Raw genomic sequence first — 25,539 nt, forward strand, 5'->3', positions numbered from 1 at the left:
CGGCATTATTTCATATCGACGGTAGAGTCCCATCGTGATCGAACCCACATCATTGGAGATGCCGACTCCGTCACGTTCGTTACGACCTCTTTACCCGGTCTTGTCGATCCATGCGCAACCAGAGCCTGCCCCGAATCGAATACGAGCACGACGGCCAAACATCTCCAATGCTTGTCAGACATGCAGAAAAGCGCGTCAAAAGGTATGAAAGTCCATAATCTTGTGTGCAATTGCTCAAATCGGTCTGAGCTATAGCTGACCAAACGTTCTTCTCAATCATAGTGTAATGGCGGTCGGCCATGTTCGAGATGCTCTCGGTCTGGGTATGAATGCCACTATGATGCAGATCACCGTAGCAAGATTTACCGTCAAACTCTGGTAGCAGAAGCCACCAAAAAAACCGTCGAGTTGGACAGGCTGTTGGAGATGTTCAAAAGTGCTTCGGATTCCGAAGCATTAGAACTGGTACGATCCTTGCGCAATGGTGTTGACATCACCGCCACACCACTGAGTGATGGAGAGGATACAACCCAGTCGAATTGGGTCTCCAGAGACCGAACACTGGACGAATCTGTCTCGCCGACCTTGAGCGCCATCCCATCGGTCCATCCACTTTTCGGTTTGTTACAGCCATTTGACCTTGCTCCTAATCGATTAGAGTTCAGAGGAAGTGAGAAGGTGTGCTGGACCACTGTGACGCAAGATCGAGAAATCATCGACCACCTTCTCTCCTTGTATTTCACCCATCACCATCCAATATGTCCTGTTATCCCGGAATCATTGGTTCGGGATGATCTGGCCTCTGGTAAAACGACATACTGCTCACCAGCGTTGTTGAACGCGATGTTGGCTGTGGGATGCTCACTTCTTGGATTCTCTCACGAGCTCAATCCAAGTGGTAAGAATTGGCCTACTGTGGAGGCATTCACCGGCGAGGCTGAAAAATTACTGGCGGCACATCCCAAGCCAAACTTGACGGGCATTGCAGCCCTGTGTCTTCTGGCGATGCTCGAAAACTTGCAGCTTCACGATCAGCGCTGTTACCGGTTTTCAGGTCGTGCTTCTTGTATGGCACTGTTTCTCGGCCTTCACATGGAGATTGTCAGCGACCGATATTCAACCATGGTCGATCATCGTGAGGCGACTTTAGCCTACGTACGCCTTCAGCTGTTTTGGATATGTTTTCAGGTGGACCAGTCAGTCAATCTTCCATCTTCCATGCTAAGCAACACCAAAGCTAATCTCGTTCTAGGATGGTTTCCATGAATACAGGATGGCAACCACAGATTGTCCTTGATGAGACAGATGCCAGATTTGCAACAATTAATGAATTATGCGATGCACGTGCTTTGTTGCCCACGTCTCAAACACGCCCCGAACTTCATGTCGATGTGATGCGTGAAGCCTACATGCTCCAAATGGTAAGACTTGCAAGGATTGTGAACACAACATTGCTGGAGTCAAAATACCTTTCTTTTGACAATAAGAAATTCGACATTGAAAATTGGGGAAGGAGGTATTCGGCGTGGTATACTGCTCTCCCGATCGACCTTTCTATGAATGAAAATGCTTCCGCCCATGTTATGATGATGCACATGTGGTTTCACGGCAGTCTGATACAATCGTTTCGACCTGTCTTAACACGTGGCTTACAAGAGACCACTATAGCGCATCGAGTTTGTGAAGAAGCCGCCCACACGATCAATTCACTCTTGATTCACTACCGAAAGTTATACGGATTGAGAGGCTTCAATGCAATACTCTGTCGAGCGCTTCTTGATGCTTACACGATACATCTCCACCGTTTCCCAGTCTCCTTTCAGAACTTACGCGGCATAATTGAAATGTTCGAAGAGCTTTCCATGCATCAAGAGTGGGCAAAAGCATGGCTGGAGAAACTCGTCCATGAAACTCGACTCTCGACGGCTGCGGCCGCGGGAGCAGCAGAGGCTCTTTTCGATGGCAAGCCTCCCGCTCTTCCACTCGCAACGACTGCACAAACCTCATTGCTGGCCCAAATCGACATGAAAGCTCAGGAACTTGTCGGTGAGAATGTAAGTCAAAGCGGGAAGAATAATCAACAACAAAACCTTTCGCCCATCCCGCCTCGACCATACCGACGCCGACACGAATACTTCTTCTCACCCTTTGCTCGACAATAACGTACTGATGACGGGACCGCATCTGCGATATGCTGAGTGCAGACAACGCTGATGGCTCAGTTTGCATCTCAACACCACAAAAGATCGCTCGGTCAGAACACGGTCCAGAAGCAACGCCCTGGGAGGGGCTAAGAGTTTTTATCAACGTAGTGATCCAGCCACGCCGCCAATCCCTGTTAAAAACGTTGGTTGGAAATGTTGAATGAAAGTTTGGGGAAGGGCTACTGCATAGACGAGGCCTGAGGCCTGAGACTTAAGCCTCTCTTTAGAATCCTGAGGCACATAGTCCTTTAACATTCTAAGTGGTAACCTCAGGTTATCCCTTCTTGGCAAACCTGTTATTGAGTGATAAATTCTGGTGAAGGCTGATCTCTAAATACGATTAATCGCCTATCACAAAGATCTCGATGCAGCATCCCAGTCGATCATGATGTGGTTGAATGCCCGGGTCGACACACACTATTTACTCTCAAGGTGCGTAGGCACATAATGGATGAGGGGTAACGGAAGGAACTTCCGGCGCCCGGAGTTTCACAACTGATTGGCTTTAAATGACCCCTCACCCTTCTCTTTTCCCAGCCTGAATACCACAGTATCAGATCTGATAAGTGCTGCCAGTTCAGAAGCTCGCATGGTGGCGAATGACCTAGACCTGCACTGGAGTTTACTCGGCTGAAACTGTGCTTTGTCTCAGGGGCATAAAGAACACAACAATTCTCATGTCCTTGGGGAAAGTAGACAGACTTGATAATAACCACTGTCATTATGTCCGTCTTACCGGAACAACTTGCGAGATTGTTGCTTGCACCGATCGGACGTGAGAGAGTCGAAGACCAAAGAGCATCCCATCAGGTGGAGATCCTTCATGATGGGAAACTCGCAAATGTGTCCATCACCCGATCGATGGTTGACCTGTTCTTCAAATGCACTGGAACCTTGTTCTACATTTTCACTCCCGACGAATCAACCAAGCTCTTTCAAGCTGTCTACGCAAATCCAGATGTTGTGGCGAAATCATCGATAGGTGCTCTTTACGCGCTCGTGTGTGTGGCCAGCCAGTATGACGATTTGCACATCGACCCGGCCTTGAGACTGTCGTACTATGAAACGGCCAAGTTCTATCTCGATGATTGCATCGAAGAGGATGTCTTGTTAGGCATGCAGACTTTATGTTGCCTCGCGATATATTGTGTAATGGACAAGCGGCTCACGGCGTGGACTTGGGTTTGTAAGTTTTTCTCTCCGATTGAGGCATAGGGAGTGCCTGACTTTTGTCTAGTGACTGGCTTGAAATTGGCGAGGCTGCGAGGCATCCACCATGAAGAGCGGCCATCTTCGACTTCCCCCGAGCAATGGATCGCTCAGAAGAAAGTGATGAGAACCTTGATTTTCCTGGCCAGGTGTGCTTCAGTCCATTTCGTACCTCTCGGACAGGATCTCACCATTTCTTTTCCAGCTGGCTATCCTCCACGCTAGGCTCAAACCCAGAGATTGTGGCAGCCTTCCGACCCGAATTTGAAGAGAATTTCTCCGTGGTTGAGATCAATCCATCCATTGAGTCTGTGGCGCAGGAACAAATGACAGCTGTTGGGGTCCTTAGCGCAGGCGTCCTTCGAGAAGTTTTCTTGCCTGATGCGCTCAGCCTCGTCAGTACACGGAAGCACCAGGCCAAACTTCTCGAGTGGATCCACAACCTTCCTCCCTCAATGCAATTCGGGTCACTAAGTCATGATAATGGCTTCACAGTCGTACAAAGACGCAGTATCTACTTGATCCATCTCAACTCTCTCGGTGCATTACTGCTCCTCTATCGACGCCACCTGTTCTACCTCTCAACCAGACAAAAAGATGGTGAATGGGCCCTTGATGGAGAGGTAGAGGAGGCGCTGCGCTATGCCGACGACGCTGTTGATGTGGCCACACATACCGCTCGACTGGTTCATTTGCTACTTGCAGAAAAGATCATATTCAAGCGTTGTTGGCTGGTGATTTATCAGTCTTTTAGTGCATGTGCTGTGCTTCTGTTTTATGTTGCCCAAACACGACTTCATGGAGCTCCAGGTGCACAGTATGAGGAAGAGCTCTCTCACGCGGCAGAATGCCTGGCTGCACTGGAGTTCTGCGCACAAGGCGATGTCGTCGCCAGGGGTTATCATTCCATGCTTGCCTTCTACTACAATGCCCTGAGAACCGCAAAGGATGATTCTCTAGAGCATGGAAGTGCAGACTCCGTCATGAACGGTGAGATCAACCACTCTGATACCACCGATGTGAATCCACTGCCAGAAAGACTGTCGCAACGGCATCTCGATGGTGTGGGCGATATTCTGAGTCATCCTTTCAACTACGGCTGGCCTCCTAACGCCACCGAAAGAGCTCCGAATGCCAGTGTCGCGACTACTACCGATCAATACACAAGTGCTTGTGATACTGGCACAGCATCACGCCCCTGGTATCCCGAGTCCACTCACGGAAATGTCTATGCTGATTCACCGGTGCTTGGTGGCCCTTTTCAATGGTCGGCGAACACCATTCCGCCGTATAGCAAGACATGATAGCTGTTGCTTATCCGTGATTGTATTCGTGAGGCCCAGATCAAGTCTGGATTCCACCTTATTGCTGATCAGTCCAATGTGACCTAGCCACCGCACTTAGTTGACCAGCTACGGTCTCCTTTAAAGATAGAATCCCCGGGCGTTAAGACGAAAACAACCGCAGTCCTAAACTCCTCGGTTCTACCATGATGCATTATTGCGGTTCATCGATACAAGACCTTGGTTCGCATGTCTCAAACATCTTGCGACGGACATCAGCCGTCGGCCGAGCTGTGTACATGCATATTTATAGCGGCGTTGATCAAGCAAGACCCAGAGAATGGGGCTGCTCGAGGTCCAGTTAGCATATTCGATGGATTGCACATGCATGGCCGAATGATCTGCGACGAGGCTGGCACACAGACCGATCGATGACTTCGTTGTGGAGCATTTAGCGGCCCTTAGATAATCCCCGTTGGCGTCATCCTCGGATGCTGTCGGCTTTAGTTAACGGGGTACCCTCGGACCACCCTACGCCCCCGGGGTCAAGCGGCTTAGTTAAGTAACTACTAGTAGAAGAGAACGACGCTCACTCAGCAATTGCGATAGGATCATCTTTGAGTCGACGGAGTGGAAAGCTATCTTTGACGACTACCTGATGAAGTAAAAGCCTTCTCGCAGACCCGGCCCCATGAGGAGAGCTGATGGATCTTCTAGGATTCAAAGTCCCCTTATCACTTCTCTGGGCGTGTTTGATAAGTTGGGGTCCGCCTAAACTCTAGTTAAGTGAGCGGCTTCAAGTTCCAGTTGAAGAATCTTAACTTGAAGGTCAGTTTTAGCCGAGCACGCACCTCAGGCTCGTATTCCTTCGCGAACTTGAAGGCCAAAGCTCGACTGGCGCAATCCGCTCGCATCCGGCCTCCCATCCTACCTTGATCTTCAGTTCCCTCAATATTAATAAGGCCGGCATACCCTCCTCCTTCTCGTCGTCGCTGTACATAGTTTCACCACTGCTCCTCCACACGTTGCCGTTGCGCACAGCAGTATCGGGATAAACTCACAACCACCAAGGAATGTTGACGACTCTCCCGCCTCGATTCCCTGTACCACACCACCCTTCATCCGCTATTGCTACATTGCGACCCACCAAACAACCCGCCCGGTTGCAGTTGTGAGGTCATACCCAGACATTTTGTATCCATTGCCAATTTGCCCATCGTCAAATTTCAACTCACCTACGAGTAAGCTGGTCCTTGGAAGTCAAAGTGCCGCGAATTTTCGAGAGGCGGTGCCATTCGTTCTGAGTTCCTCCAACCGCGCTCTACACTCTGTACCCGTCATATCTCTACCTCGGGAGCCAGACTTCTGCGGAGAAACCGCTTGCTTGAACTCAGATACCACCGCGTGGCTCGATTTTCTCAGACAAAGCCTTTCAATCCCGCAAACCATACATACTATCACGCAGCTCGACACGGACACGATCCGATACGCACGCGCAGGGCGGACTACGATCTCAGGAGGAACCACCGCGCTCACATAAGAACCGACATCCAGATAGACCTCAACATCGACGGGTTCCTTGTCAGCAGAGCAAGGGCAGGCACCTAGCTAGCACGGCCATCTCCTCAACTATATCAACACGCAACAAATCCTCACCACCACCCATCATGTCCACAGCCTTCACCTCACCACGGGCGCTCGAGCCCTTCCCACTATTCATCGACTCGGCGCCGCCCAACAGCGCGAACTACTTCTCGTCACCCATCGCCATGGCGGCGGTACAGCTCGTAGCCGCCGCCTCGTCCAGTACCTCCGCGTCTTCCACGACATCCGTTGCCTCACTGCTACCCTCCTCCCTCAAACGCCCCACCCTCGTCATCCACCGCCGCCTCTCCAACTACGTCCGCCTGCGCTACTACCAATACGAAGTCACGTTCGGCGTTTATATGATGACGCCGCGCGAGAAGTGGATCTTCAATGCCGTGATCCTGAGCATAGCCGCCATGATTCTCTATGCGGCGACTTGGGGCATGCGGGCTTTCCTCGTCGGTTGGTTGTGTCGCCTGATCTGGTATCTTGTCGGCGATGGCGCCGGAAATAGCGTGCTGGAGGTTTGTGCAAAAGGTTGAGCATATCGGTTTGAAGCGTAGCCGCGCTTTTGTAGCCTCAGCTGGGCAGAGTTGAACAGGCTGCGGATCTGGGCTGGGCCTGGACCGCTGCTGCAAAATTGTGGTTTTTATGACATTGGGAACTCAACAGGAGAAACAGCACAGTCACCAAACAGCCAATCGCAGTATTGGAAACCCACCTCGAAATGTCAGGGTCATTGTCCTCCACCCACCCATCCATCCATCCATCCATCTCTCGGATGACATTTGTCTCACGGTTCCCTCCCAACCATCAGTCGACATTCCACCACGCACCCAACACCAGGAAAATCGACCGACAAGCGAAATTATTACGCGACATGAACATGACCGCTCACTGCACTGCAAGTTTCCCAGACTACCCAACCAGTCACTCGCTCACTTGCTCACTCGATATCCATTAACCTTCCTATCGATCCGGACGTCACTCCTCCATCCACCACGTTTGCCCTCCCCCCCGTTTGTTCTTCTTCTACATTAACGACTTATCACGACTCAATCAACTGTATTTTACTCCACACGCCTGCCCGCTTCTACCCCTCCCTCACACAAATGGCGGCGAAGCGCGAAGCGGCGTTGGGAACGAGACCCACGATGTGATGGAATTGGAGCATGCATTGCATTGCTTACTCGCTTATTCATTTACTTTACTTGCTTACTTTATTATTGAATTAGCCATTCCGTGTGAATGACTGAATCGGATGGGATGAGACGGGATGGCCCCTAATGAGGGTGGCTGCTGGTGCTGGAAAGGGTGCGGTTATTTATCCGTGCCAGGCTTCATTCAGATCACGAGGGTTTGGATTTTGTGGTCAGGAGAGTGCGGTATTCCACGGAAGATGGGACAAGGCAGTAGTTGAGATTGTTGATGTTTGGGCGGCCTCCTTCTTGACCTTCCTGGGTGCCTAGCCTAACTTGGTCGGTACGTACGCTGTACTAGGTAGGTATTTCACTTACATTCGTTGAAAGAGAAAGAAGAAAGCCCTTGGAATGTAAAGAAGTCCTGGATTACAACACGATAATATTCCTGAAGCTTATGCTTATTTCTTCCTCATCCTTAACCAACTCATTTCCTACCTTTGCCCATGCCATGCCACATCTCCAATCTCATGAAATTGACCCCTTTCAATTCCTGGCGAGACTCGATCCTGCCCAAAGATGAATAACAACAAATCGACCCTATTCTATCTATCCCATGCATCGTGATTTTCCCCAGACGGAAAGAAGGAATAGAATGAAAACTCCATTCCATGACATGACACATGACCCCAGAAAAGAAACTATCATATGCCGATACGTGAAGAAAAAAGAAATAGTGAAGAAAGATTAGTGGAAAGAGAGTTCGTAGACCATCGAATATAACTCTTCGCCCCATCCCGCCCCCCCGCCCCTGTCCTGCGGAATGCCGCGCATTTGTAGATTAAGTCATCTCAACTTGTGATGAAAAGGAAGATTGAAAGGAATGAAAAGAGAAGAGAAAAGAAAAAGAAAAAGAAAAAGAAAAAGAAAAGAAAGTAACATCCAAGTATCCGATCAACCAAGGTTGAAAAGCGACACCGAAAAATCTCTAGATGTAGAACATGTGGCCCTTGAGATTCTGATGCTCAGCAAGCAGACCACCCACGAACTCGGCATCATGTACCGCTCGATCGTATTTCTGTCGCTGTCCGTCAACCTTGGGGGCGTTGTAGAAGCGTCTCACCCAAATACGGGCACGATCAGCTGCCAGGTCGGCGTAGTAAGCGGGCGGGCAGACACCGACGGAGCGAGTTGCACGGCCGAAGAGATAGCAGAGGTTGTGTGTCATCTGAGCCATTGCTCCAAGTGAACAAGGCTCTTCGAGGTCGTTCTTGAGGACGACGTAGTGAGTTGGTCGTGCGGTGCCTTGGATGGCCTTCTGGCTGACGAGGAAGAAATCGTCGCCGTCGCCATAGGTGATTGATTCATCCACCATGGTGCCTGGTGGTGGATTTCCATTGTCATCTACCAGGCCCCTCTTCAGCGAGTCCTCGTTCGGAAACAGGCGGGTGTGATGCCGTTTAACAGCGCAGATGAGGATCGCCTTGGGTTTGGGAAAACCAAACTCCTGTGCGACTTTGTCGAGGCCTCTTTGTATGGATGGATACTCGGTCTCCCTGCACATTCTGAACTGTCCCTCTGACAGGCCGTCGCGGTAGATGATGAGTTTGTCTGGCTGTACGTGGTTTCTTTCGAAATAGTCCTTGATGCGCTTGTAGACAAGGTCGCCGAGGTTGTCGATCTCCTCTTTAGACTCCTTCAATGGATCCGGGTAGACTGCGCCGAAACTAGCTGGCCATTGTGCAAATTCCGAGTCAACACTGCCGACCACCGCTGCTATGCTCGGCGCTCCAAGCATTGCATTTGCTCCAGGGTGAGTGACATCGATTCCTATGATCATGGTCCGCTGTGTCAGGATGGGTCCTTTGAACGTCAAAGCTTGATTCACAGTTTCCTTGCCAGATTTCAAATTCATTTTGAGGCACAAATTGGCCAAGAAATCTGGACTACTTTTCGGTGCATTGAGAGCATCAGAAGCGCCTTTCACTGGCTGGGTGTTACCTTTCTTTGATGGTCGAACCGCGACTGTGCAGACTGTAGAGATCCCAACTTGGACATCGCCCGCTCGTTTGATCGCGCCATAGAGGTCTTGGTCCTTACTAGGAAGGACGATTACAGCGAGTCGGACTCCAGCCTGTTCAACCAACTCCAGCAATTTGACCTTGATCAATCTGAGTTGTTCTGCCAAATCATCTTCCTGGCGAGTACCAGGCAACCTCTCAAATGGTAGTGTCAGTCGATGATTAGAGGGGGTTTTCGACTTTCTCAGTTTGAACCGCATTCCATAGCTATCGAGGGCAGTCTGGAGGCTGCTACCGAAGCTAAATAGACTGTCTTGATGACACGTCTCTTTGTTTGACAGGTTGATTACCAGGTAAGTCCAGTCTGTTAGCTTCTCACTGGTGATGAAGAACCTCTGGCCCTTCAAATCCCATGCCCCAGTTGTGAGCTTGGCCTTTTGCACCGCGGACCCTCGATACTGGATCTGTGGTGTTCCCATTCGCCTGACAGGTACTTGTAGCATCTTCTTCTCAAGCCTCAAATCGAATGCCCTTGGGCCTTCCTCGTTGGGAACACCATAGAAAAGATCGAAGCCTTTGTCCATTATCAGTTGACGGTTGTTTACTGGCAACCTGATAGCACCAACAGGCTTGTCAATACTATTCTTGAATAATTGCCCAGGAATAATGTACAAGCGCTCTGCGGGGAAAGGTGTAGGATTTTTGCGATCGCCAATATGAACAACATATCCAGTTGGTACTATGTTGCCATAGCCTTGCGATTGGAAGAATTGCACCAAATTGTGGCCTTGTGGAGTCATCCAGGTGGCAGCGGTCGGCACATTTTTTTTGACCTGCTCCTGGGACGCCAGCGATGCTTGTGATGTAGTCCACAGTTTGAGAATGAAGGAAGTGTGTTCTTACACATAAATTGGTCAAGAACAGATCCAGATGGTGACTCTGAGATCGATTGAGGTTCGTCTGCTGTCCAGCCCAGAGTTGGATCAATTCCGCGACCGTGCCAGTTGAGGGATAGCACATAGCGGTTGTAGTGTTTACGTTAAGATGTAGCTTGCCTGGAATTCCGGAGAAAGGTCGCACACTCCTGGTAAACCCCAGAATGCTTTTCACGCCGTCGCGTCTTTCCCAGCCTCGATCTTTTAGTGGCTGTCCAGTCGCACTATCGTTTCTAGTTCGGTAGACAACACCATAGAATTTTCCCCCATCTACTGTAGTGTATGTTGGCAGGATTTCAGTTTGGCGCGTCGCAGTGGGGGGTTGCTGCACGAAGGATTTCTGGTATGGGCGATAGCCAAAAATAACATTGAGTGCCGTAAGAGTTTGGTCGCATTCTTCAGGATTGGAACCCCGAGGCTGACCACTGCTCAACTGGTTCATGAGTTCGCTAAGAACTAGTTGCTCTGGAGCCTTAATGAGGACATTGAAGACAGTCGGATTGGTCTGAGGAGGGCTTTGGTGAAATTGGTCATGATACGGCACTTTTAAAGTCAGCGGAAAAGTGCTTTCACTAAACTCTGCGCTGGTGATAATCATGGTCTTGTAGTTGGTAGCCATTGCCATTTTGACCTTGGCATTTTCTCGTTTCAATCGATTCATGATGAGCCAAACGATTCTTGCCTTTTGACTGGCGTTTATGTGTGGAGGCCTTTCTGCATTTCCAGCGTGTCCAAGATTCCTGGCCTTTTCAGGCTTTCCGGAACTTCCAGAGGATTCAGGTCTTGAAATTTCCAGGTCATACTGATAAACGACATTGATGCTTCCGATCTCAATAGGGAAATAATTGGCAGCCAGCGCCGAACTGGTGTTTGAGATACTCAATTTGGAGAGATCGTTGCGCATGGATTCGTGAGTGTCTTGAGGCCTTGGTACTGGCCCACCTTCTCTACCATGTGGAGGTACGACAGGCCGACGATGTGGCGGCGTGTCATTTGCTGGTGGACCATATTGATTGAAACCTGTATGAGGTGGTTGTGGAGCATGTGGTGTTGTGCCTGGCGGTGCAGCATCTTGAACTGGAAGGGCGGGAGGCTGTGTGGGAACTCCAGGAGCATCTGGAACTACTGGATCGGGAACTCCAGTACCACTGACATTTGTGCTGGTGGTATTTGGTTGTGCTTGTTCTCTCTCTCGCTTCTTGCGTCGAGCATTAGCACCTGCCATGGGTGAAGATTTGATTGAAGGGGAAGCAAACGGGATTGACAAGGGAAAAATTGATGGAGGTGGAAAAAGATGAAGTCCATCTTGGAATGGGCCTGAAGAGATGTTATATTCCTACACAGTGCCCAACGGATCAAAGTCTGCACCATCCCTCAATCCCAACGAATGGCTGATTGCTTGATTGTATGACAATGAAGGAAGTATTCATGCAGAGACAGTATGGTGCCAAACGACAGAGAGCCTGACTGTCGAGAGGAACGTGGTATTGCTTGCTAGAGGCCCTGCATTCAAACCATGAGATTGTCTGAAGTGAGGTTTGGAACCGCTGCAAGGCTGAGGGTAACGTTGTAGACAAACAAGAGCTTTGTGATGTGGGCCAAGCTTGTTTGAAGAACCAAGATGGCCAGCTTTGTTTATAGCACCCATGCACCTGCAACCGAAAGAACCCTGGGGGAGTCTGCAGCTGGTACGTGAATAATTAGCACCACTCACATTAGATGTAGAGCGCAAGATCAAGCATGATGGTCGGTCCCATATACAGCTTGACTAACAAATGCTAGAAAGGCCATCAGTTCGCATTGACGGAAGTAGGTGCTTGCTTGCATGAAATCGTGGAAAACGCCACACTACAATTCAAGCATCAATACGTGCAGGCTCTTATGCTGGAAGCCGCTTCTTGGGATCTCAGGTGAACATGTTCGCAGTTGAGGATACTGGTTGCAACAAACAAGTTATCGGAATGGCGCTTCAACTGCTCATAAGGGTTCCATAACACTGACCTACCTGTGATGTACCATGAATCGCCTTGTCAGTCGGTAAGTCTGGTCTAGGTCGGCACTCACTGATCAAGCTCACCGACGTGGAAACAAAGACTTGCTGAGAAAACATCAAGAAGACGATGAAAATAGGAGAACTATCGCTAAACCTGCCTGATTTGTGGGGTGCCCGATTATGCTAGTGAGTTAGTTGGTACTGGGGCTGCACTTACGAGTACATTAAGTACTTAGAGTACGAGACAGGTACCTATACAATTAAGGGACCGGGACTTTTGGAGCAAATCGACCATTCTTGCCACACGAACCGTCGAGATTCACCTGAACTGAATTCGTATGCAGCGTGGTTTCAGCTGAAGCGCAGAGTGAACATCTACGTAAGCCCAAGCGATCAAAGAACCAGGGTGATTCCCAACTGGGTGACTCTAAGTGGACGACAGAACTTATTTCGAGGAGAAGGGGCACGATCTAATGCAGGTACAAGAGCCGGGGACCAGTTAAAAGCCTGTCATGGGTGGCTGAAGAGTGGGCTACGGAGCCTAATTACGGGCGCCTTGCTGGATTGCGCCCTCTCAAACACGCCTAAGAAGAGACACCTCCAACCTAACCCGAACCTAAGCCACGTTTCTCACAAACACAGCCATTGCCGAGTACCAGGCCATATCACACGTCTGATTCTCCATCAAACGGACTCCTTGACTTCAACATCATCGTCGTCATCCATCACCACCATTTCTCAAACACTCATTCCCGCTTCCGTGGTCAAGGGGCTGCCATCTGCAAATCCCCACCAACAAAGGGACTCCAGCCCAATCTGATCTCTTATTGTTTGGCACCTGTCAACTTCCTTCATCTCACCTGCGCGGGGGTGTCAACTTGATTCCAGGTTCCAGGTTGCAACTTGCCGGGCGGCGAATTGCACCTTCACCCTCGTTCAACCTTCTTCCATCTTGATTTCCTTGCTTCGATTAATCTCAACAACCACCCGACTGAGCTTTGTCTCAATTCCTCAGCTCTCGCCTTTGAGCCCGACCGACTACTCGTCATTCTTTCATCCACTCTGCCTTGCTTCACCCATGGTGAACAGCACCGGACTCTCGTTCTAAATACACTTGCACACCGTTCTATTAACATCTCTATCTTCCTCAACTCAGGTTTCGCACCATGGCGGCCAACGATTATTATTCAGGACAGTCGTCACAGCCTTATAACAGACCCCAGTATTTGGACACAAGGCCAGCCGGGCAAACTGCAAACTCCTACAATCCCTCATATAGCTCCTCCTCCATCGATCAATCACATCCTTCATTAGTCTCCGCAGCCGATGGTCGAAGAGATGACTATGATCATTCTTCTTCCCGAATCTCCCAGTTCTCCGATACAATTCCTCTCAGAAATCAACAACAAACTATAAACACTAATCAGGACGACTGGCGCACACAATCAAATCAATACTCTAATTCCCCCGAATCGCAGACCGCGCCTCCTCTCCTACCAAAGTCAAAGACAAAATCAAAGAAGAAGGATGGGTGGTTTTCCGGAAAGATCCCCTGGGTGGTGTATATTGTCAGCCTGGTACAGATCACCGTCTTCATTGCTGAAATAATTCAAAACTGTAAGTCTTTATGGAACTGTTCGAGATGCATCGTACTAACCACAATCCAGCCATCGTGACCGGATCCCCGATCATGATTCATCCCCAATTCAACCCTATGATCGGACCTTCGACTTACATACAAATTAATATGGGGGCTCGATTTACACCATGCATGCGCCGTATTCCAGCCATTCAGGATTCCAACACCACTATCCAATGGCCTTGCCCAAACACGACCACTTCCGATCTCAATGACCCGAGCAATCAGTGCGATCTGGCTGAGCTGTGTGGCTTCTCCAACTTCAACAACGATCAGCCTAATCAATGGTTCCGTTTTATACTCCCAATGTTTCTACACGCCGGTCTAATTCACATCGCTTTCAACCTACTTTTGCAATTGACCATGGGTCGAGAAATGGAGAAAGCCATTGGTAGTATTCGATTCGCCCTGGTTTACTTCAGCTCGGGAATCTTCGGCTTTGTCCTGGGCGGTAATTTTGCAGCCACCGCAATTGCATCTACGGGTGCCTCTGGGTGCCTTTTTGGAGTCTTGGCCCTGGTGCTTCTTGATTTAATTTATACCTGGAATGAGAGGAGAAGTCCCGTCAAGGATTTGATGTGGATTTTGGTCGACATTGTCATTTCTTTCGTCTTGGGCCTACTTCCAGGACTGGATAATTTTTCGCATATTGGCGGATTTTTAATGGGCCTCGGAGCTGGTGTCTGTCTTTTACATTCACCCAACATTCTTCGACAGCGAGTTGGAAAACCAATTACCAAGTCTTACAACAACATGGGATCTGACAGCGAGGTGAACGATGTCAAGAACCCCAAGACTAGCCTCATCAGTGGTCCCCAGTCAACGGCAAAGCCAGCCGATGTTGCTGCTTTCGCAAAGGGCCCGATCAACTTTTTCAAAGGCCGGAAACCATTATGGTGGGGATGGTGGCTTCTCCGTGCTGGTGCATTGATTGCGGTTCTGGTCGGCTTTGTTGTTCTATTGAACAATTTTTACACATACCATGATACGTGTTCATGGTGCAAATATTTGAGTTGCTTGCCAGTGAGCAATTGGTGCGATATTGGAAACTTGACTTTTACGGACACAGATTCGACGAAAACAAAGAGAGATATTTTGGATATGGGAGTTGTACTGGTCTCGGATTTGTTCGACGTGAATTGAGACATGCCGTCGTTACCATACTTTCTTTGAAGCGCAGTCAACAACAGAAGCAAAGTCTTACGAACACATTCACGAATCCATCCTTTTAGTGCATAATTGACAATGATGCAGCATGGCGTTTGGTGCAAGCCTGCCTTTAATTATGAAGTGATCTCATCTACAATATCATCACATTTGATCCCTCCACCATTTGTCTTTTTGTGTTTTGATCTTTCCAGCTAACCATGGCTCTCAGAGTGATACCTGAGCAGAAACGGCCATATTACTAGTAAAATTGGATACTCCGATGAGGATATACAAAAACTCCACTATCAATTCCTAAGTTCTGATGGGAAACCTTTATGCTAGGCTTCTTCTCCATCCAGATGTCCGATCCGACCATGGTCTTTTCCGCAACGGAGATCCACGACTCGATGTGTCTTTGCTTGGAAATGGAGCTGTGGAATGACGACCCCCATCACTAATATACTACATGAGAAAGGAATTGCAGGCAGATTTGAGCAATCTGAAAACCTTCATCGACTTCTCAAGGCCTCGAAATCTCGAAATCAATTCCAGAGGCTGCATTTTAAAATACCGAAGCAGTCAGCCATGGCCACCAACTACACACCCAACAAGATCCACCAAATCCCAGCCCGGTCAGGCGTCGCCGTCGCGGTGAAGCAGAACCAAAAGATAAAAGTCATTAACACGCACGGCAACCAAGTCATTGACTTTTGGGCTTTAGCCTTCTCGGATTCACCAACCTACCAGTACCTCTCAATGTCGCACTCGCGCGGCGCAAGCCTGCACCTCAGCCCACTCATCGGCGACACGCTAGTAACCAACATACGCGCACCACTTCTCAAACTCATCGAAGACACCACACCGGGCGTGCACGACACGCTCATCGCAGCGTGCGACCCGGAACGCTACGCCCAGCTGGGCGCCCCCGGCCGCGCCAATTGTGCGGATAACTTCTTCCGCGCGGTGCAGCCGTGGGGCGTTGAGCGGGCTGTGTCCGGACAGGTGCCGCCGGATCCGTTGAATCTGTTTATGAATATCCCCGTTGTTGCGCGGGAGGGCGGTGGGGATGGGAATAGGACGGCGGGTGGAGAGATTAGATTTGAGGCGCCGTTGAGTGAGAAGGGTCAGTTCGTCGTCTTTGAGGTGCTACGGGATGTTGTCGTTGTCATGAGTGCTTGTCCGCAGGACTTGGTCAGTGTTAATAATGGGTCGCCTACTGAGGCTCATTTTGAGGTTTATTGAGATAGGTAATATATCAATAGCTACCGAGGTCGTGATCTATCCTAAGAGAAAGGGGAGGTTATCCCAAGCCATAGCCTTACTGATTTCATATAATTGAGACACATTTGTATTTATGTGACTAGATATCCTTGAGAACCTTCCACTTCAGCCACATCATGATCAATTTAAGCGTGAAGGTCGATCGGATAGATCACGGACTTCAAGTTGAAGCGGGATGTGATGCCAAGAGTCGAGGAGTTCAGGTTTTGGCCGATTGCCAACTTGATTAGGTTTTGGCTTAGCTTCTCCCTTCTCCCCCTAAGCTTAACCGAATGGCAGCTGAAGTTGGAATGCTTGAATCACTTGAATGACAACATAATTGCTCCTCATCTGGGCACTGCCCTCACTGACGATATTGAGTTTACTGCCGTCGAAAGATGCTGTCATTTGGTTAGAATCACAATCATATCTCTTTCAGACATACCTAGTCACTATCCATGCGTCCTCGAGGGTTGATATTCAACTTGAGGACCTACACCCACGACGCGTCCACTATGCCGCCCAACCCCCAAACACCAAAATCTACGCGACTAATGCAGTGGATGGAAGACGATGTTCCCGTCATCGACTCCAAGGAATCTTTTACCGATGTGGTCGTCAAGCTGTCGACTTACATCGCCAAGGCAATCGATTCAGCCTACACATATGAACAACTTCGCACCACCACCGCCGGGCAGAGTCTGAAACCCTTGATCTCCAATTTGAGTGATAACTGCCACCATCCCGCAGTGGTTGCCGGGCTACTCGCCTCGAGGTATCTTTTCACCAATGCCGATTCCGACAGCGATAGTGCATTGAACGACTCGAGGGCTCTTGCCTGTGAACTCGTGGCCTGGCAATTCTTGACCTTCCTCTCTGAGAAGGAGTTGATCGACTACCTGCTGTACGAACTGCCCGAATATGAGTCGGCCGACGACGAAAACGACGAAAACGATGAATCAGCCATTGAAGAAGGTTCCAATGGCCAAACTCCAAGGACCCCCAGACCACATGGGAATGGCCATTCTGATGAGAGATCGCCACTCATTCGCACTTGTACCGCCGAATATGGAAACTTCCGCCCACCGAAGCGTGCCAGCATCGATCATCTGAGTGGACACACTCCAAGTTCCATGTTTCAAGACGACGCGAATGGCTCTCGAATCAACCTCGACGCGTCCATGGCCGGTATGAATGCTTTGGAAATAGCGGCGATTGGTGATGCCAAGAAGTTTCTCTCCCAGAACCCGGTGCAGAAAATCGTCGAAGATATCTGGAACGGTGACGTGGTGTTCTGGGAATCCCTCTCCGTCCATGCGGTCAAGAAGCCTCGCGTCTACAACAAACGCCTCGCCGATCCATTCTCTCGCCTTCGTGTGCCCAAATATCAAAAGTTCTTCCAGACCGCGTTTTTCGTCTCGCTCCTTGCGCTATATTATGCAGTACTGGTGGAGCGCAATCCGGATCATATTACTGCGACTGAGGCAATGTTGTACATTTGGATCGCTGCCTTTGCATATGATGAATTTGGAGAAATTCAGGATGCCGGTCTGATGTTCTACCAGACCGATTTTTGGTCCCTGTGGGATATTGGCATTATTGGTGTCTCGGCTGCCTTTGTTCTCACCCGTGAGTTGTTCTTTCGGATGTCTCGAATCTCTGCCTAACGTGTTTCAAGGAATCGTGGGGCTCATGAAAGATAGCGACTACATCATTGATGTGGCTTTCGACATATTGTCCATGGTTGCACTCTTCCTCGTTCCCAGGTAAGGCTTGCAATCATTTTGGTGCATCTTGGATGTTGACACGGATTTACAGAATATTCTCAGTCATGAGCTTGAACCCATACTTTGGCAGTTTGGTAAGTAGTACCGTACCAGTTGACTTGTAAGCAACGCTCACAATTAGGACAGATACCTGTGCTCAAAGAAATGGTGAGTCTCACTTCTATACACATAAACCGTATCACTGACAGTCGACTAGACTAAAGCATTCTGCAAATTTTTGCCTGTCATAATCGTCCTTTATCTTGGATTTCTCACCACTTTTACCATGCTGGCTCGAGATCGAATGTCACTTAATGAGATGTCCTGGCTACTCATCAAAGTCTTTTTTGGGTACCTATTGTCAATAGTGAATTGTGATACAAAGTACTGATCTTGTTCTAGATCGAGCTATCTTGGTTTCGACATGGCTGTCAAGGTACACTGCCTCTATGCTTTTTATGAACTGACACTAACATCTGCAACTTTACAGATCTCACCACTGTTTGGATATACCTTGATGTAGGTTCACCAAGCCCCCGCGACTGCCTCGCAGCTTTCCAAACTCAATAGCGCTGCCATCATAAAGCAGGCCGGCGCTTACACGAGTCAGTGTGGGAACACATCCTGGCAATGAAAGAGTCAGCCTGGGCGCGTATTTGGCATCTGGCTAACCTTTATTCTTCCCAGGCTGATTTTCGTCTGCTTGACCAACATTCTACTCATCACATCTCTCGTCTCTCTCGTGTCCAACTCCTTGACTGAGGTACGTGTTGAGTTTTGAGGCAATTCGCATTACTACCAAGGGCCGCATAAACGCGGCCGGATGTGCTTCTTTAGCGCCGCGCCTCCCTCCTTTTCGGGTTCCGACTTCTGATTGGTTACAGGTCATGGCACACGCCCGAGAGGAATACCTTTTCCAATATTCCATCTACGTGCTCGAGAGCAGTACTTCGCGTCGCCTCACCTATTTCATGCCCCCTCTGAATCTGCTACCTCTCACCCTATTGAGACCCCTGCGACTCTTTTTTCCCTCGGAACAGGTTCGGCGGATCCGTATCTTTGTCTTGAAAGCCACCCACCTCCCATTCATGGCTGTCATCTGGGCATACGAGAAGTCTCGCCGACTAGTCTCTCAACCCCATCCTACTTTAACAAAGGCCCCACACTTTTCGACTCGCCCCCTTAGCTCAGGTCACTTCAATTTTGACGGGGGTCACGATTTTGTCAAGGCATCTTCCTCACGTACAGCGCTTCCTGAAACATCTCCATCAAGGTCTCCTAATATGGTCGACTCAACGCTGAAGTCTGCCTCAGGCGGTGTCGAAAATGCAGAAATGCTCCTTCTCATCCAAAGGTTGAGTGAGCAAGTGGATAGCTTAACGGCAATGGTCGCCGGTCAACGGAAAGACTAACAGACTGACCATCAACCTGTGCAGTCCTCAACAACTTGGCATTTTATCCTTGCATATTGGTGGGCATCTCTCCAGTACTAGTTCAGCTTAGCAACATATCACATTTCATTCCGGTTCGGCACCGCCCCCGGTGGTCGACTATTGTTTGTTCCTTGTATACGTGCAGTATCAGCCAGTTCTTGACTGGAGAACCATAAGTCATCATGCGTCCAGACTCGCACTTACGCCACTGCCGGCTCGGGTCTATCCTCACTAGTTCCTTGATGTTGCTTCCATGATGGCGCTCTAGGTGAAAACTGAGGTCATCCTTCATGCTTCGGATTGGATTATATTATCTTGGGCGTTCTTCACCACTCCTTAGCTGGGTACCACTGCCGAAGCCATCCAGTCATCTTTGTTTCCACCCACCTGCTTTGAATTTGGGTATGATCTCCTTCCCAGGAGGGACGTTCACAAGCCTGCATACAGCTGCAGTGAATGTCAAGACGTTTCCGCACTCGGTCAGAGAATACAGGGATTATCAATTACCCTGTAGCTAGGCAGCTTCTTCATTCCTCTTCTTAGCATTCTCAGGTGTAGGTTTCGGGATCTTGTCCCTCTTTTCATTACTAGGACACTCCTCGTGTCCTCGCTTACTCATTCTTCACTCTCCATGTCTCTCTTTCTTGATTCTACAAATCCTTCTCTGAATGACAATTTCCGCCCCTCAATGTATTCAGAGACGACGAGCAGCATTCCAATATCACCGAATTCTTTAGAAGATGTGACGATCGAAGCAGCTCCACAGAGTTCTGCACCGAGAGCCACCAGGATATTCAAGAACGCAACCCGAGCCACGATCGAGCGAGGCAAGAAAACTTCCTGCAAGACATGTGGTCAGCAGTTCGTCAGCGCCAGGGCATTGACTGACCACAAACGACGGTCAAAGAAGCATTATCCTCATGTCCACTTTCCACGAGAACTTCCCTGGATGAGCAATTCCCACCGGCATAGTCGACGCCGAGAAGGACGATATGCCTGCACGCACTGTAGTCGATCGTTCGATGACAAGAGCACACGCAGACAGCATTTGGAGACACACAATCCTAATCGTCAAACATATCCTTGTACAAGAGTAGACTGCGACAAGGTATTTCAGAGGTCTGGGGACTATACGCGCCACGTTAGGTTTGTCAGTGTGGTCCTTACATTTAAAAAATATGTTCGGTAGTTCCTAATACCTTCGCAGATACATGGAAGTCAAACATTCACATGTCGGTACTGTCAGAAAGATACATTCAAACGCTCCGATATCAGAATCAGGTGAGCTTGACATAATTTTACTGTTGGTGAAATCAGCCTTGCCGCTCCGCCCAACAACCCTTGGCCCATGCCTTTGAGAACATGTCTTCTGTCACTCGACTGCATTTAAGAGCATTCACTGATTACTTACTGCAACCGCACAGGCACGAAAGATCATGCCTTAGTCGCGTCGAGCACAACCAGGAAGCAGTGGCGGCAGAGACTCTTCCAATACTGGTAGCAGGCACAACGATGCCATTATTCGAAAACGTTGATCAGACTTCAACTCCACTCTTCCCGAACCTGACGGACATAGATAACGGCTTCTCATATATGACCTCAGAGGAAGGCGATTCCCTGCCCGACTTTACCCTCCTGCAGGGGTATTCTCCAGACAACATGTACTACACCGATAATGCTGCCAACTTGTCATCATACAGACCACCTCCAATGGCCACCCTCGACCTTCAAACTAGCAACTTCCTCTCGTGCGATAACGTTGATAGTGCTATGCTCCACACGGTCAACGATCTAGACGCAAACCTTCTCGTTGAGAGACCCCCGCTCGCCTATCAATGTCCATATAGCTCTTACACGGACAACAGCATCGCCAAGGGTTACGATCAAATCAACGTGGACGACTTCAATCCACCGTACGATCCATGGTCGTTCCTGCAAGCCAATCCCCCCTGGTTGGACTACTACTACTACTTCCCTTATAGCGGTCCTCTGGAAAGCAGCTTCACTAATCCTGACGACCCTGGTCTGTTTCCAACGATGATGGTGAACTTCCCACCGTCGGATCCTGCTGTTGATTACTCCTTGGGAAATGTCATGGAAGAAGCCGACGTAACATTAGCCTCGCATGCTATCTGGGTCACCTGATGTGGTTGATTGATTGCTCACATCAAACAGTCGAAATGGGCGGGCGTACGGGTTTTCACGCTGGTCAGTGATTGAAACGCTCATATGACGACGTGCTTCGGTGTCTTCAACGGCTCGGCGTCGCGCTCGAGTGGCTCCGTCTATCTCTCATGACCAACGGTTTGATAATGAATCACCCACACATCATTAGCCCAGGAAACGGTGATGTTGGTCCCCAGTGCGAACGAGGCTGAAATCGACAGCTCTGGTCGATACTTCGAGAGAGAGAAAAGCAACGGCTAACACTGCCTCGGGCAAAATCGCCGGAATCTCACAGAGTTGACGCGGAGTATGAACGGACCAAGCTCAATCACGGCAAATGCCAGTGTCTATATCGCTCACCACGGCATGTTAAGAAAGATGATGTGAGGAATGGCCACTGGTCTTAATCTTCCTAACGATGTCATTTTTTGGCATGCGGCAGTACCCGAGTGTGGGCTCGGGGTCTTCAACCCCATGTAACATGAGCGGTGTCGTGGTTCTATGCTATTGAGTTTCTTTGGCCTTGTTTTGAGATCTCTGATCTAAATAGGTCTGGAGTTGGTCAAAGGGTGGCAGAAGGTAGAAGGGGCATCAACGGGCGCATGCGTAGATGATGAGTGAGGGTGGATCAGGGTTAATTCGGCCAGCACAAGGCTGCATATTTCGTCTTCTTGCAGGCATAACGCCGTTTCAATAAGCTGGGAAATATATGATCGTGTGGATCATCATTCTTTGAAATCTAGTTTCTAAATATTAGCAAGGCCGAATATATCTCAGTACAATTAGTGATAACCAATCCCAAACTTCTAGACGTGTTATTAATTATTATACTGATGTGATCATTTACTCTGACTCTAAGCATCGAAACATAGCGTATCAAGGAACAAACCCCCACCTCCCCCTCTTTGGACGCCTTGCTGTACTATATATCATTCAAGTCATGGAGAAAGACAGCGAAGTGCGAAAATAAATCAGGGCAGCCGATAATATCATGAAGTCTTTGATGGATGGGAGACCAAATACTGATTTTGTGCAACGACCAGCTGAGAGAAATGAGATGGGTCGGATGTTAGGTGTGGCGCTTATTACATGACCGGTGATTATGACCGCGTATTTAAAACTCCTTCATCGCGTATTTACTCCTGTGTCGAAGTTTCGCACCATACTGTTTTTTCATGTCAGCTACGAACTCAACAAAGGGGTAGAAGGGACCGGGAATTAAGAAAACTGACCTTGAACAATATGAATGGAATCGGAATGAAAGCAATCGAGATGAACCCCAGCGTCGAGCTGGCCCACCCAACACCGAGCTTCTCATACATGGCCGTGGCAAATAGCGGGAAGCCCGCGCCGAAGGACGAGCGGAAGAAATCGTTGCCCGCGAGCACACTGGCCGCGTACTTGGGATACGCATCCGACAGGTAATTGAGGACGGAGTTGAAGAGCAAGAAGGCGCCGATGCTGAACCACGCGGTGCCGATGATGGGCACGATCCAGTGAATATCCGGACGCGAGGTCCACGCGAACCAGAAGAGACAAAGCGGGATGGCGAAGGCGCCGACGAATGAGGGCGGAAGGCGCCACTCCGGCTGCAGTTCGCCCTTGTCGTTGAATTTCGGCTCGATGTACTTGCGCTGGTAGTAGATGAAGGGCGGTAGCACGGCGAAGACGCCGACCAGAATGCCCACAAACGCCGTGCCTTCGAGCCCTAAGCTGAAGTGGTAGATCTCGGTGAACACGATCGGGAAGCTCTCGAACCAGATGTATAGTAGGCCGTAGATCAGCGCGATGTACAGGTTGAGCAGGGAGACCATCGGCTCTGTGAAACATAGCGTGAACGGGCGCACCAGTACCATCTGCGCGATCTCGCGGCCTGTCATGTCCTGGCCTTCGAGCTCGGGCTCGCAGATGAGTTTGTCGTTGCCGGTGAGTTTGCGGAGACGTTGCGTGCGCCGGTAGAGGATGTTGGCGGATGAGGTTTCTGGCATGAATAGTGTGATGAGCACGAGTGTGAAGCCCGACAGCCACATTAGCTCCCAGATCGTCCACGTCCATCCGCGTGCCTCGACCGCGAATCCTCCGACGAGTGGTCCTAGCACCGGACCACAGACTGCCCCGACGCCCCACACAGCCATACCATACGTTCTCTTCGCGGGCGTGTACATGTCACCTATGGAGGCGCCACCGGTGGCGAGCGACGGTGAGCCGACGAAGCCCGTGATGAAGCGGAAGGCCAGGAGCATACCGAAGTTGGTCGCGAGGGCTGTTGGGACTTGCAGGATGACGAAGAGTGCGAGGGTTCCGATGTAGATGGGACCACGGCCGATCTGAGGAATTTCCGATAGCGGAGACCACAGCATGGGACCGACACCGTAGCCCAGCACGAACAGCGTCAGGCCGAGTGTGGCTGCGACGCGGCTGACACCGAATGTCTCGCTGACATCGAGGATGCCTGCCGTGTAGATCGCCGAGCCGATGTAGACGGAGAAGGTGAGTAGGCAGATCTCGAATGTCACCCAGACTTTCTTCACGACACCCCAGTTTTGCGGGTTGTCCGGGTCGGTCGGTCCGTACCAGTCAACAATGTGTGCGTCGCGGCCTTTCTCAGGGTCGACTTTGGTGTTGCTGGCCGTATTGGTTCCGTGGTTGTTAGTGTCGGAGACGTTGGTTGTGGACGAGTTGGTGGAAGGATGTCTGCTTTCACTTGACGGGGATTGTTCTTCAGTCTTTTCTTCCTCCTCCTTGGGTGGTGGCGGTGGTAAGTTCGTGCTCCCTACGCGAGCCATGTTTTCGGACTTCTCGGCATTGATATATTTTTGGCATATTGATGGATCGATTTCTTCGGGATATGGGAGTATTCTGTCTCTGGTCACCAAGCGTAGGAGTTGCCCTGCAACGGTATCTCGAAAGAGTTCCTTCATTGTGTGCAATCAGTTCCACAAGACAATATGGGAATGCAAGGAGGGAGTGGCAGCGCGAAGCGAAATGGCAAAACAACCAAAGACTGGAGGTCTCAACAACATATATAATTCATATATTGCAGCATCAAGGCTCGTATTAGGAATCATCAGGGATATCCGACCCGACTCGGAATGGGGAAAAATCCCAACACCCAACGTCATGAATGCCCATGGGCGTCATGATCTAAATAGGCGTACCCGGGTCTCCGAGACGTGGCGATCCCAGGTACCCATTGCTTAACATTGATAGGGATGTGGAGACTGTATGGCATTTTCGATCGTGGTTGATGCTTGAACTGATTGGCAATCGAGATCTGCATCGACATTACCAAAGATCCATGACGCGCATGGTGGAGACTCCTTCGAAGTTTGATCGTACTTGGTCCGTTCTCCAGCCTGACACGTGATCGAGTGAGCGGTAGGGGAGGATCCGACTCGGAATGTTTTGTTCCGACTGCTGAAGTGCGTTTGGTCTGCGGTTAAACTTCGTGTTGACGATCGCCCTTTCTGGCGTGCATCCCTTCAGGAGATGAGAACTGTTGTTCTATCATGGCTGATTGTTTCACGGACAGAATTTCTCCAGGCATGTCCCAAAGTCAGAGGTCGGAGAGACTTGGAGTTGCAAAGTCTTCGTCAGCCATCGTATATGTGTGCCTGTCCGCCATAGTTTTGAGACTGGTCGTAGACTGGCCATCAAGATGTGAGACCCAGATTCGTGAGTTTGATGGCAGACCAGCCTATCCTGCGAAGCCTTTCGCGGAGTCTGTAGTTGTGGTTCGAGTATCACCATGCTCA

The 25,539-nt window shown here is 49.7% G+C and overlaps 9 protein-coding genes across 9 annotated transcripts; 7 read left to right on the top strand and 2 right to left on the bottom strand.

The window, feature by feature from the left end:
- Positions 1-167: 167 nt before the first annotated feature.
- LTR84_005357 (uncharacterized protein) lies at positions 168-2,162 on the top strand (the record flags this gene model as incomplete). The annotated part of the gene is made up of 4 exons (XM_064848927.1): positions 168-202; positions 283-323; positions 383-1,196; positions 1,253-2,162. The coding sequence occupies 4 exons, from the start codon at positions 168-170 to the stop codon at positions 2,160-2,162; spliced, it is 1,800 nt and encodes a 599-aa protein (XP_064704141.1).
- Positions 2,163-2,927: 765 nt separating this feature from the next.
- Positions 2,928-4,717, top strand: LTR84_005358 (uncharacterized protein; the record flags this gene model as incomplete). The annotated part of the gene is made up of 3 exons (XM_064848928.1): positions 2,928-3,390; positions 3,442-3,562; positions 3,619-4,717. The coding sequence occupies 3 exons, from the start codon at positions 2,928-2,930 to the stop codon at positions 4,715-4,717; spliced, it is 1,683 nt and encodes a 560-aa protein (XP_064704142.1).
- Positions 4,718-6,363: 1,646 nt separating this feature from the next.
- LTR84_005359 (uncharacterized protein) lies at positions 6,364-6,825 on the top strand (the record flags this gene model as incomplete). The annotated part of the gene is made up of 1 exon (XM_064848929.1): positions 6,364-6,825. The coding sequence occupies one exon, from the start codon at positions 6,364-6,366 to the stop codon at positions 6,823-6,825; it is 462 nt and encodes a 153-aa protein (XP_064704143.1).
- A 1,585-nt stretch (positions 6,826-8,410) lies between these two features.
- Positions 8,411-11,603, bottom strand: LTR84_005360 (uncharacterized protein; the record flags this gene model as incomplete). Its single annotated transcript, XM_064848930.1, has 2 exons — positions 8,411-10,299; positions 10,382-11,603. The coding sequence occupies 2 exons, from the start codon at positions 11,601-11,603 to the stop codon at positions 8,411-8,413; spliced, it is 3,111 nt and encodes a 1,036-aa protein (XP_064704144.1).
- Positions 11,604-13,537: 1,934 nt separating this feature from the next.
- LTR84_005361 (uncharacterized protein) lies at positions 13,538-15,153 on the top strand (the record flags this gene model as incomplete). The annotated part of the gene is made up of 2 exons (XM_064848931.1): positions 13,538-13,988; positions 14,039-15,153. 2 exons carry the CDS (start codon positions 13,538-13,540, stop codon positions 15,151-15,153), a joined length of 1,566 nt encoding a protein of 521 aa, XP_064704145.1.
- Positions 15,154-15,744: 591 nt separating this feature from the next.
- On the top strand, positions 15,745-16,401 carry LTR84_005362 (uncharacterized protein; the record flags this gene model as incomplete). Its single annotated transcript, XM_064848932.1, has 1 exon — positions 15,745-16,401. One exon carries the CDS (start codon positions 15,745-15,747, stop codon positions 16,399-16,401), a length of 657 nt encoding a protein of 218 aa, XP_064704146.1.
- A 533-nt stretch (positions 16,402-16,934) lies between these two features.
- LTR84_005363 (uncharacterized protein) lies at positions 16,935-19,597 on the top strand (the record flags this gene model as incomplete). The annotated part of the gene is made up of 10 exons (XM_064848933.1): positions 16,935-18,048; positions 18,098-18,185; positions 18,238-18,280; positions 18,333-18,353; positions 18,403-18,536; positions 18,588-18,621; positions 18,676-18,704; positions 18,756-18,794; positions 18,873-18,948; positions 19,070-19,597. 10 exons carry the CDS (start codon positions 16,935-16,937, stop codon positions 19,595-19,597), a joined length of 2,106 nt encoding a protein of 701 aa, XP_064704147.1.
- A 1,533-nt stretch (positions 19,598-21,130) lies between these two features.
- LTR84_005364 (uncharacterized protein) lies at positions 21,131-21,763 on the top strand (the record flags this gene model as incomplete). Its single annotated transcript, XM_064848934.1, has 1 exon — positions 21,131-21,763. The coding sequence occupies one exon, from the start codon at positions 21,131-21,133 to the stop codon at positions 21,761-21,763; it is 633 nt and encodes a 210-aa protein (XP_064704148.1).
- A 1,135-nt stretch (positions 21,764-22,898) lies between these two features.
- Positions 22,899-24,705, bottom strand: LTR84_005365 (uncharacterized protein; the record flags this gene model as incomplete). Its single annotated transcript, XM_064848935.1, has 2 exons — positions 22,899-22,949; positions 23,017-24,705. 2 exons carry the CDS (start codon positions 24,703-24,705, stop codon positions 22,899-22,901), a joined length of 1,740 nt encoding a protein of 579 aa, XP_064704149.1.
- Positions 24,706-25,539: the final 834 nt, after the last annotated feature.

The sequence above is a fragment of the Exophiala bonariae genome (genome assembly GCF_035927105.1).
Source record: "Exophiala bonariae strain CCFEE 5792 chromosome Unknown scaffold_20, whole genome shotgun sequence".
Taxonomy (NCBI): domain Eukaryota; kingdom Fungi; phylum Ascomycota; class Eurotiomycetes; order Chaetothyriales; family Herpotrichiellaceae; genus Exophiala; species Exophiala bonariae.